General features: G+C 57.9%; 1 protein-coding gene across 3 annotated transcripts; it reads right to left on the bottom strand.

The window, feature by feature from the left end:
• Window positions 1-507: 507 nt before the first annotated feature.
• Window positions 508-14,158, bottom strand: ACVRL1 (activin A receptor like type 1). 3 transcript variants are annotated; one of them, XM_060024797.1, is made up of 11 exons: window positions 14,131-14,158; window positions 13,457-13,648; window positions 8,864-8,932; window positions 8,067-8,318; window positions 7,669-7,880; window positions 7,317-7,416; window positions 6,798-6,944; window positions 6,231-6,506; window positions 5,442-5,639; window positions 2,769-2,899; window positions 508-1,557 (listed from the first exon to the last, which is right to left on the bottom strand). In XM_060024797.1, the coding sequence occupies exons 3-11, from the start codon at window positions 8,925-8,927 to the stop codon at window positions 1,423-1,425; spliced, it is 1,515 nt and encodes a 504-aa protein (XP_059880780.1). In that variant the 5' UTR covers window positions 8,928-8,932; window positions 13,457-13,648; window positions 14,131-14,158; the 3' UTR covers window positions 508-1,422. The 3 variants fall into 3 exon arrangements, with proteins under 3 accessions (XP_059880780.1, XP_059880781.1, XP_059880782.1); XM_060024798.1 differs by lacking the exons at window positions 13,457-13,648; window positions 14,131-14,158 and adding an exon at window positions 11,660-11,702; XM_060024799.1 differs by lacking the exons at window positions 508-1,557; window positions 2,769-2,899 and having other exon boundaries at window positions 5,547-6,098.

Below are 14,158 nucleotides of genomic sequence, written 5' to 3'. Positions count from 1 at the left end.
CAGGGTAACCTCCTCAGCGCATGGACATACACCCTCGATACTTCCAAACGCCGAACTTTCCATGTGTTTCTCTCCAGCCACCAGGTTCTTCCTAGACACACACTCTCTGGGGCCCAGCCAAGGGTGTGGGCCTGGGCCAGGGGCCAGTGGGGAGCAGGAACCTGGGTGCTGCAGGCTTGCTGGCTGGAGCCAGATTTCTTCTGAGCCTTGAGGCCCTGCAGGAAGCTGGCCCCTGGCCCCTCTCAGCCCTGGGCAGAGAAGGCGAAGCTATAGAGCAGGCGAGGGGCTGGCTTGCCTGCCAGAAGGCCCAGGGCTGTGTGAGCCCAAGGATGGCCACAGGCATGGGTTACGGCCGGAACTGGAGCTCGTGGAATTAAACTAGGAGGCATTTCAGACACCCTTGGCCTCAGCTAAAGTTATTTTCAAATCTCCATCTTGAGGCAAATTGCCAGGGGCTGGGGCACAATGAGTACAAGGGACTGATGAACTGAGTTCTGACACAGGCTAAACATTTCAAAGAACTTTAGAGCTGAAAAACACCTCAAAAGACATCAGGACCAAATCTTCATCTACAAATCTTTCAATATGTAGATAAAGAAACAAACAGCGAAGCCCTCCTTCTTGTCCTGTAGAGCAAGCACCCGGACCAGACCCTGGGTCTCCTGACTCCCAGCTGAGCCCTTCCCCGGCAGCCAGTTTATTCTGAAAGTCCTGGGCCTTGCCCATCTGACCTGCCACCTCTCCACTGGCCTATGACTCTGCCACGCCCGCAGCAAGACTCCTTGGGTTTAACGCCACAGTAAGTCAGCTAGGACCCAGGATCGGGTCCCCCGCTCTCTCGGGCAGCTAGCATTCAGCTAGCAGGGGTCTTGTCTAGGAGATAGAGGCCCAAGGCGGCCTGGAGCTGAGATACAAACCCACGGAGAAAAACCCATGGGCCTGGGTGTCTGGGGCTTGGGACAGAGGCTAAAGCCTGGCAGGGCAGGGTGTCTACTGAAGGCTGGACGGCGCCCTGTGCCACCCTGGCAGCTCCGGTGGGGCAGTGGGGTTGACTGACAGCAGGGGGTAAAGTGCAGGCCACCCTGGCTCTGAGGCCTCTTTTGCATCAGGTCCTGGGGGTGGTAGGGGGGTGCACCCAGGGTGTGGGAGGCGGGGGGGTGGGGGGTAACCCGGCGTCAGGGAGCCTGCTGCTTCTGCTTTGAGCAGGCCAGACGGCGCGCTGGCGGGTGCGGGGATCGGGTTTCAGCCCAGCTGTATTTTTGGCTGGATGGGCTGGGGGCCGAGTTGGGCAGGCACAGCTGCCCACAGAGGGGCACTCCCCTCCCCAGCACACACACTCACAGAACCTCTACCCAGACAGGCCACCATCCACTGCCACCACACACACTGCAGGCAGAGGGGAGTCAGGCTTCAGGCCTGTGGCTAGTGAATCCCTTTGGGCCTCTGGAGACCGTTGCTGAGCTTCTGCAGTGTCTTCTTGATCCGCAGCGCAGTGAGGCGGGCAGAGGGGTTTGGGTACCAGCACTCCCGCATCATCTGAGCCAGGCCTGAGAGGACCTGGGGGGAGGGAGAGCGAAGCAGAGGAGAGAAAGCAGAGACACGGGTCAGGGAAGGTGGAAAGGAAGAGCGAGGAGGATGCCCAGTGGTGGGGAGACACGAGCAGAACAGAAAGGATGAGAAGACGGAAACCAGAGTGTCGAAAAGGAGGGGGAGAGGAGGGACAGAAGTGGTGGGAAGAGGGAGCGTGGCGGGAACCAGGCAAGGATGAGGAAGAAAGATAAACATGGAAGACGAAGGGAGTGGAGTGAGTAGGGGATGGAGAGAGGCAGGCAGGACGGAAAGAGAGATGTAACTCAGATCTTCAGGGACACCCTTCGGTGAGTACACCCCACCCTCACCTCCACCAAGATCCAGGAAAGGGGAGATCTGCAGGCCTCGGGGCTCCCACGTGCCTATCTGCAGCGGAACCCCAGTGTAGAGGGCAGTGGCTCCCAGCACCTCCACCAGCCCTGGCTGCGTCCTCAAAATGCATGTGTCTAGGGAGGAACCTATCCCAGGAGTCTCAGCGGTCCCAGAGTGAGCCAGCCTCCCTCCACCTCAGAGCTCGAGCCGGTTCCCGAGCCAGAGCGTATGTGTGTGCGCACAGGAGTGCATATGAGCGGCTTTTCGTGGCTCTGTATGTTGTGCAGAAATATACATATGTCTGTGTATACATACATGTATACACATGTGTACGTGGATTAATTCTTTCCATAAACATTTACTGAGTACCTACTGTGTGCCAGGCACTGTGACAGGTTAACAGGGAGATAAGGGTCAGCAAAGGAGACATGCTTTTCCTCTTCATGGGGTCAACAGTCTGGCATATACGTGCATGTGTGTGTACCTGTGAGTGTGTGTTTGTGTAGCAGCGCGTGCATGCCCCTGTGTGTCTATATACACGTATGCATGTGTCCTGTGTAAGTATATGGAGTGTTCTGAGAAAGAACAAAAATGAGTAACAACAACAAAAACTTCGTGGCGGGAAATGCAGCAGAGAGCCTCTGACTTTTAAGGCGAGGTGAAGGGTTCTGGTTACCAGAATAACCCCAGGGTCCCGGAGGTCCACAGGCAGGGACGTGGGAGGGAGTACCCAGAGAAGCGCCCTGGAATCTGTCCCCCAGAATCTATCCAGGTGAAGCAGAGGCCAGACACAAGTTCCTGGGCTCAGAAACCCCAGCTGTGAGCCACCACCCCACGCCATCCCAGCCCCACCAGAGGGGCCTTACCGGGTCTGCAGCCAGCCGGTTGGGGATAGTGGGGGTCTGCTGGTCAACACACACCACCTTCTTCATGTCCTCAAAGCTGGGGTCATTGGGCACCACATCATAGAAGGGGGGCCTGTAGTCCTCCACGATGCCTAGGGATGGAGGGCAATGGGACGGTCACTTGGGACCTCAAGGAGGCCCAATACCACCCAGAGGACAGCCTTGCCCACCCTCTGTCCCAGGGTCCAGGAAACCAGTTGCCTGGCCTTGCTACCCCTGAGAGAGACACCATAATATAATAAATATATTTATAAATAATAATAATTACTGCCATTTATTTTACATCTACCATATATGCCAGGCATCGTGCCATAAACACTTTACATGTATTATCTTGTTGGTCTTCACAGCAACCCAAAGACCCATTTTACAGATGAAGAAACTGATGCTCAGAGAAGTTGAGCCCACGGTTACACAGCTAGTAATGGCAGAGCCAAGACTTAAACTCATTGTATTCCTAGGCCAGATCTTGTTCCAGTCTTTCCACAGCTGCCTCCCACCCAGGGCCTGGGTACTGCTCCCAGGCCCCAACTATCACAGATGCCCCCAAATACCTCATGTTCACTGAGCACTTACTATGTGCCAGGCACTGTCCTAACTGCATGGCATTAAATCCTCACAACAACTCTATGAGGTAAGCAATACTATTAGCTCCACTTTATAAAAGCAATGAAATTCAGGCCAGAGGAGTTAAGAAACTTGTCTAAAATCACACAGGTAGTAAGTGACAGAGCTAGGATTTAAGCCCAGAAAGTCTAACCAAAGCCAATGCTCTTGACCTCCAAGCTACACTTAAGGAAGGGAGGCTGGCTGACTGCTGGATGAGGATGTGGAATGAGGGAAAGGGGGAGAAAACACATCTCCTAAGAGAAAGAGATTTTCACCCAGGTCCAGATCACATCCATCCACTCCCAGGGGTGGCACAGGCCTCTGCTGACCCCTTCAGCCAGCAGCGCCCCCTCCCCTCGTCATCTGAAGTACGTGGTCCTTAGCAGTTTTCAGAAGATGATGCCTGTGGAGCTGCAGGCGCTGGGGCAGAAGAGGCCAGACCCCAGAAGAGCGCCCCAGGCCACACCCTGCTTCCAGCCCCCCCGCTGGGAGCCGCGGCCACACAGCACAGCCGCAACCTCGGTAGGGCCCACGCCAGCTGTGCTCCCCGTGGCGGGCTTCCAGGCCAGCCCCTGTGCTGCTCGAGCCCTAATCAGTGCTGCACAGAGGCCTGAGCGTGTCTAATGGGCCTTTAATCAGCGCCGGGGCTGACACCAGATTACAGTGTTTATAATGCGCCACGAATCTGTGTGGGGCTGACAGAGCTTCCCTCCGCTCCAGGAGTCGGCCATCGTCCTCCCCCTCAGCTCAGGCTGGTCCAGCCTCCCTTTCCTGCCTGAAGCCTGGTCCAAGGGGCTTCGGCTCCTTCCAGGTGCCCCCTTCCCCAGCCCCAGCCTCTAGAGCTCATGTCTGAAGGGGCAGGGACCTGAGCCCATCCAGAGGGTGGTCCCCAACCTGTCAGGATTCCCAGCAGCCTCTCCCCATGGACAGCCTCCACAAAGACTGATCACCTCCCCACCTGGTCCAGACTATCACCCAACACCCATCCACCCCAGGGCTGGGAGGGCACCAGCCACAGGGCGGCCCCCTCTATGGGGCCATCAGGAACGAGGTCCCCCGCCTGCTCTCAGCCCCTCCAAATCTGAGTCCCCTGTGGCACCCATGGTAATAAAGAGGCAGCAGGGAATTCCCTGGCAGTCCAGTGATTAAGACTCTACACTCCCAATGCAGGGGACACGGGTTCGATCCCTGGTCGGGGAACTGAGATCCCGCATGCTGCACGGCTTGGCTAATAATAATAATAAGGCAGTAATAAGCAGGCACTGCAAGCGCTACTATATCCCGCGTTTTTGCGGTCAAAGAAACCAAGGACCGGAGAGGTAGAAAAAGCACGGTAATAAAGAGCACTGAGCCCCCAGAGTCAGATTGCCTGGTTTCAGACCCCAGTGCTGCCTCTAGACAGCTGTGATTCTGTGCCTCAATCCCCTCATCTGTAAAATGGGGATGATACTGTGTCACGCATGCGTCATTACAACAGTAATTGCCACTAATATTTACTGAGCTACGGAACAGCTCCAGATGCTGCCCTGAATACCCTATTCGGATTATCTCAACAACTAGAAGTTATGTTATTCTCATCTTACAAATGAGGAAACTGAGGCACAGGAAGGTTAAGTACCTTGCACACGGCAAAATCGGGAACTGAACTCAGGCAGTCTGATTCCCAGCCCACGCTCTTAACCACTAAGCAATACCACCTCCCTGCCAACAAAGAACGATTCAATAAGATAATACGTGTATACGGCGTGGCATCTGGCACAGATTGAAACTCAATAAATGTTAGCTGCTCTTAATACTTTTGTTATTGTCACTTACCCAAGATTTCACAACCAGAATCGGACTCAGATGAACCTTAAAAGGTCACTCAGCTGGACCAGCTGGTGAGTGGCAGTAAAGGGAATATGGGAGGTCTGACCACAGCCTCTCAGGCCATGGGCACCAGCCGCGGCAGGAAGTCCCATCTCCTGCCTGTCTATCCACCCACCCTCTTCCCCTTTCCCTATCCTGTGCAGGGGGGAGCCTCACCATTGACAATGGTCCGGCGGGCGATTTCCCACAGCACCAGGCCAAAGGCCCAGATGTCCGTCCACTTGTAGGACTCGAAGCAGTCGGTTCGGATCTGCTCTTCCAGCACCTCGGGGGCCATGTACCTCTTGGTGCCCACGCGCGGGTTGTTGCCGATGTCCAGGTAGTCGCTACCCTGGGAGTGCATTACAGCCAGGCCTGTGGGTACCGGGCCTGTCACTCCTGCCACTCATCCCAGCCCACAGACAGGGTGGCCCCTGGGAGGCTGGGGTCCGGGGGTGAGGTGGGATGGAGAGAGATGGTAGGACGTAAGAGGGGCCGGCACATGGAGACCCGCCCTGAGGTGGGCTGGCAGACAGCAGCCACGGGGAGAATAACTGTCCCAGTTACACTGTGCTTGTGTGGTGCCCTCTAGGTGCAAGAACCCAGCGAGGTGTGAGTAGGGGAGGCAGGCATTATGATGCCCACTGCACGGAGCTGAACCCCAAGGCCTGGTGACGGGGAGCGATGTAGTCAGCGAAGCCAGGACGAGAACCCAGGTTGCTGGCTCCCTGCCCCTTTCTCCTAACTCCTGGAGCTCGGCTGGTGTGGGCTTGAAAAGAACGTTAAGGCAACCTGTGAGGCTCTTGGAGAGGTGAGATGAGACCAAACACGCGTCTGTAAGTTTTAAAGCGCCAATCAGTGTCCTCACCGACGCAAGGCATCCAAACCAGCAAAGGCAGTACCGCGTGGAAGGGGAGGAGCTCACGGACCCCGCCCCCCGTGAAGGGCCCGCCCCTCCCCGCTCACCCAGGTCCGCGATGCAGCACTGCAGGTTGCTCTTGACCAGCACGTTGCGGCTCTTGAGGTCGCGGTGGGCGATGGCCGGCTTGCCCTGCGTGCCGAAGATCTCCACGTGCAGGTGCGCCAGGCCGCAGGCCGCGGACACGGCTAGCCTCAGGGCCAGCTGGGGCTCCAGCGTCTGCCTCTGCAGAAAGTCGTAGAGCGAGCCATGCTCGTGGTAGTGCGTGATAAGCCACAGCTGCGTGCTTGAGTTGCGGGAAGTCATGTCCGAGGCGATAAAGCCTGTGGGCGGAGGGTCAGGTGGCTCACCAAGGGTCTAGGGATGAAGGAGGCTCGACGGGTCAGGGTCAGGGCTGGGGACAGAGGATGCACTAGGTCAGGGCAAAGCTGGGGCTGGGGTGGAGGCTCGTCTGGCTTAGGTCAGAGAGGAAGCTGGAATCAGAGGGCTGAGGAAGCTGAGGGCCGGCTGGGAGTCCTTCAGGGTTAGGTCAGTGTCCAGAGGCGAGGTGGCGGTCCAGCCCTGAGTGCGGGGGGATGAGAGCCGGGGGCCTGGCACCGCACCCTCCCGCTTGCCTAGGATGTTGTCGTGTCTGAGCAGCACCGTGTTGTAGATCTCAGTCTCCCGGAACCAGGACTGTTCATCCCTCGAGGAGAAGATCTTGACGGCCACACTCTCACCGTGCCACAGGCCCCGCCATACCTCGCCATAGCGGCCCTTTCCTGATCCGACGGCCAGAGAGGAAGGAGGGGGTCACATACCGGACACACAGAGCCCGTGGGCACAGTAATCCCCAGAAGAGTCCCCATCGTTATGCTGCACCGACTTCATCTGCAGAACCTCTGATGATTATGTTTTAACTTAATCCAGACCCAAAGGCAGCCGGCAGGCCACCCCCATTGCCTCTTGCTCCAGCCCAGCTCCTGCAGAAGGGTCTGGCACTGACCCATCTCCAACGCCCTCCCTGGCCAGCAGCATTCCCATTCGGAGCCAGGCCTGGCCCCACCTGTGACGCCGGAGGCCAAGAGCTCCCTCACCCCTCCAAGCTCATGGGAGCTCTTGGTCCCCATCCCCCCGGCTCACCCACTGCTCACCCACACACTCCACCAGAGCCACCTGCCGCGCCACTGTCCTCTGCACCAGGAAGGGGAGCCCTGAGCCACTGCCGGTGGTGCAGTCACTGTCCAGGAGGTCCTGGGAGTACCGAGAGGCCACTGAGAGGCAGCCACGACCCGCCCAACCCGTTTCTCCCTCCTCGACCCCGGCCCCACTGCTGTGTCTCTCCAGGCTTCTCACTCACCAACCCCTCCCGTCCAGCACCCAGTCAAATCTCTGAGTGCCCGCCATTGTGCTCTTCTCGGCTACCTGCCACTCTGGGTCCCCTCTGGCTCTGTGCCTCCTGTCTACTCTCACCACCCTGTGTCCCCGGTTCTCCCAGTCCCATACCCCCAGCATGCTGTCCCCCTGCTCGGATGCCTTCAGGATGAGGCTGGACTCGCCCAGCTCGCTGTTCAGGCTCCGCTGCTTCTCCTGCCTCCGCCGGACATGCCACAGGCCCAGGGCACCCAGAGCCACTAGGACCAGCAAGGCCAGCACAGGGCCCAGGATGAGAGGCAGCTGGCCATCTTCTTGCGGCGGCTCTGGCGGAGTCTGGGTGGCTGGCACAGGAGGGACACTGAGACCCAGCTTCCACCAGGCCAGACGCCCCCCACCTTGCCACTCTGCCAGTCAGATCCCAGGGTCCTGCCTCCCCCGCCCTCCAGGCCAGAGCAGGAGAGGCAAGCAGGGCGGGGAGGGCAGAGTCTGAGAAGACAGGGAGGGGTTGCTGGAGCAGCTGGACGTACCCTCCAGCACCAGGGACACGTTGTGGTTGCAGAAGGGGCTGTAGCAGCAGTAGTGGTTGAAGAACTCGGTGGGCCGCCCCTTGCAGAGCTCCTGGTTCAGGTTCCCGCAGCCCCGATGTTCCTGGAGGTGTGTGCCCTCCTCCCGCACCAGCACTACTGTGCACCAGGCCCCCTGGCAGGTAGGCCCTTTGCAGTGTGGGTTCTCACACGTGCAGGTCACCAGCGGGCCCCGAGAGGGCTTCACGGGGTCGCCTGGGAGACACACTGGAAGCTCAGCTGCTCTGGGCCCAACTCCCCAGAATGAGCCTAATACCCAGGTCTGCCCCCTGCACCCCCCCCACCCCAGCTTCTGAGCTCTCAAATCTTTGAGGCCTTGGTCCTTCAGTTCCATCCTCAGATTATTCTTCCCTCCAGTGACTTATCCCTGCCAGGGGCAGCTGCCACCAGGAGAACCAGGCTTCTGTCCCTTCCCTGATCCTAGGACCTCCCCTCCCAGTTCCAGGCCCAGCCCAGCCCCCAGCCCCAACTCTGAGGGCTCTCCCAGGCCCGCACCCCCAGATAGAGGTCCCACCCTGGAGTCTGACAGAGCAGCAGTCTGCGGGTTTGGGTCAGGAGGACAGCACGGGAGGGTTGGGGTAGCCGGGAGCTTAGGCTCACTGAGCCCGTCTCCCACCCTCCAGCCAAGATCCTAAGTCCCCCTCCTCCCCAGCTCCTCAAGTTCAGCCCGACAAGAGCTGAGCCCAGGTAGCCCTTTCTCCACCCAGGCCCCTGTTCCATACTCGCTCCCCAGTACTCACCCTGGGTCAGGCCCAAGGCCGTCAGTAGCATCAGAAGGGTTCTCCTGGGAGGGTCCAAGGTCATGGTCCCTGGAGAGGAGAAGGGGTGCAATAACATCTATGAAATGTGATCCCTTCAGTGTTTTTAGCCACTGACCGTGGGTCCCTCCCACCCAGAGGAAATCACTGGGAGTTTTTTTGTGGGGGGGGGCAGGGAGGCCTCCTCCCTCCTCCCTGTGTCTGGCTTTGGGGAGGGGCCTGCAGGGGAAGTCCTGGTTCACTTCCCCATGGAAACCATCCTGTTAGGGGTAAAGGGTGGGGAGCCATGTTTAAGTGACTGAGAGCCCGGGGGACTCCCAGCTCTCCTGCTGCTGAGTGCAGACTGGAGGGTGCAGAGGGCGGAAGGAGACTACGGGACTAGGGTAGAAGGGGCATCTCTTCAGCGGTACCACCACCCTCTGTCCCCTGCCCCCTTGCCCACCCCTTCCCAGCCTCCACCCCTGCCCACCCCTTTCCCAGTGCCCCCGCCCCCCCGGCCTGGCTGCCTCAAACATAAACAGTCTCCTGTCTTCACTTCCTGCCATTCAGGGTCCCGCCAAGCTGGGAACAGGAATCAAGATTGTTTAGATTGGGGTCTGGATAGAACAGGCAGGAGTCACGCACGAGCAGGGAGCAGGACATATTCTCAGGGCAGGCTGGAGTGGCCACAGGGTCTGCAGGGGCCGCCCAGGGCTGGGGCATCCCCATGATGGAGTCCTAGGAGCAAACCTTGTGAATCACGAAGCCCAGCTCCTATTTTAGAGAAGATGGGGATTAAGGCTCAGTCAGGAGAGGAGGCTTGTGCAAGGTCAGGCAGGATTCAGTGGCAATACCGGGAGTACCACCCAGGTGTCCAGACCCCCAGTCCAGTGTCTTTCTACTCCATATCGCAATCCAGGATGGCAGCCCACGTCTGAGCCCTCAGGGTTGTAACAACCATACAAAGCTTGGACAGTGCTGGGCTGTGCCAGGTGTGAAGGAACCTCTCTGCACCCTCATCAGAGTATAAGACGCCCTCTCTGAGCCACTCCCCGGCCCCCTTCTCTCTCCTTGCCGTCCTGGGAAAGAGTGGGGGTAGGGCCAGTGATGTCGAAGGGAAGTGAAACATACTTAGATGTTGAATGTTTGACCTTCTGTGGCTGGTTGAACTTTTCCAGAAGTTTGGTGGAGAGCACTAGGGGAGTAATTCTGACCTATAACAGTCCCCATCTCAGTTCCCAAACCATCCAGTGCTTCAGAAGCCACGCCCTTCTTCATTTCTCCGAGGTTTAGAATGAGAAGATTAGGGCTGAGGCTGCAGCAAGAAGGACTGAGGTCAGACAGCAAGAAGGACTTTCTGAATGGTGGAGAGTATGCAGGTGTGTGCCTGGGGACTGGATCCCCAGGTAGGGGCAGCTGCCACGAGGGAGGGGGAGTGTCTTCTGGCATGACATGGTAAGGCTGGTAGGGCTGGGCATATGGCCACATAGGCTGCAGAAGGCCCCTAGTCTAAGAACGATGCCAAATGAAGATCCATGATGCTGAGGTTCTGAGGGCAGGATGACTCGTGGGGGGATGAGGGGGGCGCTTCGTGGGCCTCTCTGGCTGGTGGCAGCTCTGGCCTTCCTGCCTGGGCTTCCTCTGCCCCAGAGGCCCAGGGCTGGGGGAGGAAACGGAGCCCTGGGCTGCTGCAGCTGTGTCCCCAGCCTCTGCCTGACCTCCTGCCTCTTGCCCCTCCCAGAAGGCAGTGGGGAGCCTGGCAAGCCCTCTACAGTGGGACTGGTGGCTGGAGAGGGAGCCCCAGACAAGCTGAATTTGCCCACTGGGGTAAGGGCGAGAATCCATCCTTGGCAGTCTTTGCCCAGAGAGCAGCTAGGGAGAGCGTATGCAGCAAGAAGCAAAAGGGGGTAACAATAGGATGACAGCCGGCAGCCTTCTAGAACCCTCTACCCATGCTGTCACCTCTCTGTGCTCCAGCGCACCCTCTCACCTAGACAATTCCTCAGCAGAAGCACCTGAAGTGCTTCATTAGAAATGCACGTTCTTTGGTCTCACCCCCACTCCAGATTCTGATTTAGTCCGTTGGGACCAGTAAGAAACACGCATTTTAAAAAACGTCCCCAGGTAATTCTGATCAGTTTCTGTGGGTACCACACTTTGAGAAGTGGGTCCTACACAATGCTGACTGGTCCCCGTGCTTTCATTTCACTGGGCAGGACCCCGCTGGGTGAGTGGGAGTGGAGCACAGGGGGCAGGGACTCTAATTCCTACCCAGGGACCTCTCCCCGCTTCTACTGGAGAAGGGACAGACAAGGCTAAACACTGAAACCAGGGACTCAGAGACACGGCAGAGGGAGGGCAGGGCGCGGGCTTTGTTCAGGACATGTCCAGCCTCTGGGGCCCAGGAACAGTGCAGGGAGGGCTTGGTAGCATTTGCAGAATCCGCCTCTGGTCTAATCCTGGGAATGTAGTGGAGGCAAACTGCGACTGTCCAATTTCTAACCGGGCCTGGCGTGAGATTAGGTACAAGAGGGTGCTGAGTCCAGACCAGTCCCAACTCCGAGCTGACCCTGGCTGATTCGCCCTGAGACCTGACTCTACCACAGACAGACTCCTGGGGACTGGTGGACTCCTTTCATGTCTAACAAAACTTCTTGAAAGATCTCCTGCTGACTGAAGCAACACAGTTGTAAGCCAGAAATCACAAATGCTAAACTAATTTCAAATATTAACTCACCACTGTGAAATTCTTAGTAATAAGAGTTAACCTCCTCTGAGTAATACTTATGTGCTAAGTACCGAACTTTGACGGCTGATCTCATTTCGTCCTCACGACAATCCAATAGGGAAACGGAAGCTCAGGGATGTCAGGTTTCTTGCCCAGAATCACCAGGTATGTCTTGACCAGCTTAAATTGCTGGTAAGAAATCCTCACTTGGTCATTTTATTTCTGCTGTTGTTTGGTGTTAGGTAGGTCCCTCAAAAGAGGAAAAAGAGCAAGCGGGGGTTGCATGAACAGACTGCAACTGTCATCACCTGCTGCCCAAATGCGGGTTTGTTTAGAAATCATCTGTTTGCTGTAGGCTTAGCCCTAGTTGGGGAGAAGCAGAGTAGAGGTGTGCTCAGAAGGTGGATGTCAATCCCTTTCTCCCCAGCACACCTGAAGGATTGATACAACCGGCTCCCAGCAGCAGCAGTGGCTCAGCACAGCAGGGACTGTCATGGGGCTGGAAGCGCCTTGCTCTGCACGTCGGCAGAGGACCATACGGCAGAGGACCAGGCTGAGCTGCTCATCCTGGGTTGCCCCTCAACTGTCACAAAGCACTTTCATCCGCATCACTTCACAGCGCTGGGTTGTAGCATCAAGTCTGGATTTTAGGATCTCAGACAGAATGCAAACGCGGCACAGTACAGCACAGAGGCCAGGTTGTGGTCTCTGGATCATGTAGACCCGGATTCAAATCCTGCTTCTACCACTTAGGGCTATGAGATTTGGGGCAAGTTACTTGAACTTTCTGAGGCTTCGGCTCCCCTATGAAAAATGGGGAATAATAATAGTGCTCATTTCATAGGTATAATGTAGTAAAATTATTTAGCAGAGTACTAAGTGGTACACAGTAAGCACTTAATAAATGTTACTAAACACCCAACCATCCATGGAGCTTTGGACAAGTGATTCAAATCTGAATCTCTTTCCTCTTCTGTAGGATGGACATAATAACACCTCTTCTGCTAGGTTGTGGCCAGGATTACATGACAAAAATGCATCTAAGTGTCTACATAGTAGTACTCAATAAATGGTAGCTATTTTTAACCACCTGATCAGATGAGAGGACAGGTACCAGGCCAAACAAACAGTAAGGGGTAAGAGATGTCGGACAGACCCTGACTCAGCCAGAAGTTGCCCATATAGAGAGGGTGAGAGCTACCGTCCACTCTGCCCCTGTCCTTAGAGAAGAAAAGAGGGGGTGGGTGGCCAGCCTTGGGATGGTCATAACAGCACTGGTCTCCAGACTGACCTCCAGGACAGACTGAAAGCCTGGGGTCCCAGGCTGGAGGGAGACTGGGATCCCCTCTGACCTGGATCCTGAAGGAAGTCCGTGCATTGGGGATTATCTGACCACACAGGGTTGGAACTGAGGTTTGGAGGAGGGAGTTGTAGTGTCAGATTCCTTTGGCAAGAGCGGCCAGGACTGGTCTGGGAAAGATGGGCTCAACAGTGCTGGGAGTAGACACCCACCCCCAGGTCAATCCAGGTTCCTGGAAGGACATGTGACCCCCTTCTCTGTAAATGAAGGAGGGCAGGGATCCTTCCGCCCATTTTATGGATGAGGATGAGAGAAGCTAAGTGACGGGCCCCAGGAGCAAAGTTTTCTGATTCCCAGTGCGGGTTCGGTCCAGCCCCCTCCAGTCTTAGGTGGGGTGATGGGCAGATGTTGGTGGAGGGCGAGGGGCGGCTTGCACTACGAGGAACTGGGACTGACCCTACAGCGACCTCTCTGAGGGTCTCTCTGGGATATGCCATGGGGAGGGCCCACTGGGGTTGGGGTCAGCCGCCCCCCCCCGCAACGGCCCGGCCCGCGGACCTCGACTCACCTCTGGGCCTGCCCTGCGGGCAGCGCGGCGCGAGCGTGCAGCAGGCGGCCTCCTCCCCTCCCCGGCGGCGGCCGCGGTCGCACGACGGGCGCTGGACAGAGGGCCAGGGTCTGGGGTCCGGGCGCGGCCCCGGGCAGGGCTGGGGCCGGGGAGGGGCTGGCTCGGCGCGGCTGGCGCGGCGGCCTCCCGGGACTGGGAAAGGGGCCGGAGCAAAAATGTTTCTTATTCCAGCGTCTTCCTGCCTGGCCCGGCTCCACCACTCCCTCCTAATAAACCGTTTCCTATTGCCCAGCTAGCCGACGGCCGCCCGCTCGACCCTCGCCAGGGCTCAGGGCCGGACCCTCCCCTGCGCGGCTGCAGATCCCGAGGGCGGCATCCCCCTCGGCTGCCCCCGCCCGGGATCAAGGCCGCGCTCCCGCCCCCAGCCTCCCACATCCGCCTCCCCGAGGAGGCGGGCCTTGGCCTTGGGCCGCGGGGGTCTCGCGGGGTTCAGGCCCAGAGCCGTGGGAGCCAGTGCTGGGACGCTAGGCACCGTACGAGGGCCGGCCGGGGGAGGGGTGGAGGTGGAGGTGCCCCTCCCCGCTCAGAGCCGCTGAGGGGCGGCCTGGAATCCTGGACGGGTAGGGGGCACCGAGGGAACGACATGCGGGGAGGGCAGAATGGAGAGAAATTACCTGTCTTCTCACCCAAAACTCCAGCTCC

This window comes from Delphinus delphis, chromosome 11 (assembly GCF_949987515.2).
Source record: "Delphinus delphis chromosome 11, mDelDel1.2, whole genome shotgun sequence".
In the NCBI taxonomy this organism is placed as follows: domain Eukaryota; kingdom Metazoa; phylum Chordata; class Mammalia; order Artiodactyla; family Delphinidae; genus Delphinus; species Delphinus delphis.
Note: the sequence above shows the minus strand (reverse complement) of the source record. Positions and strands in the feature narration are given on the sequence as shown.

Coding starts and splice junctions, on each gene's coding strand:
- ACVRL1 (XM_060024797.1), bottom strand. CDS start 8,927: ATGACCTTGGACCCTCCCAGGAGAACCCTTCTGATGCTACTGACGGCC. Junction 6,507..6,797: donor CAGACACGACAACATCCTAG/GCAAGCGGGAGG, acceptor CTCCGCCCACAG/GCTTTATCGCCTCGGACATG. Junction 1,558..2,768: donor ACCGGCTGGCTGCAGACCCG/GTAAGGCCCCTC, acceptor CCCTCCCCCCAG/GTCCTCTCAGGCCTGGCTCA.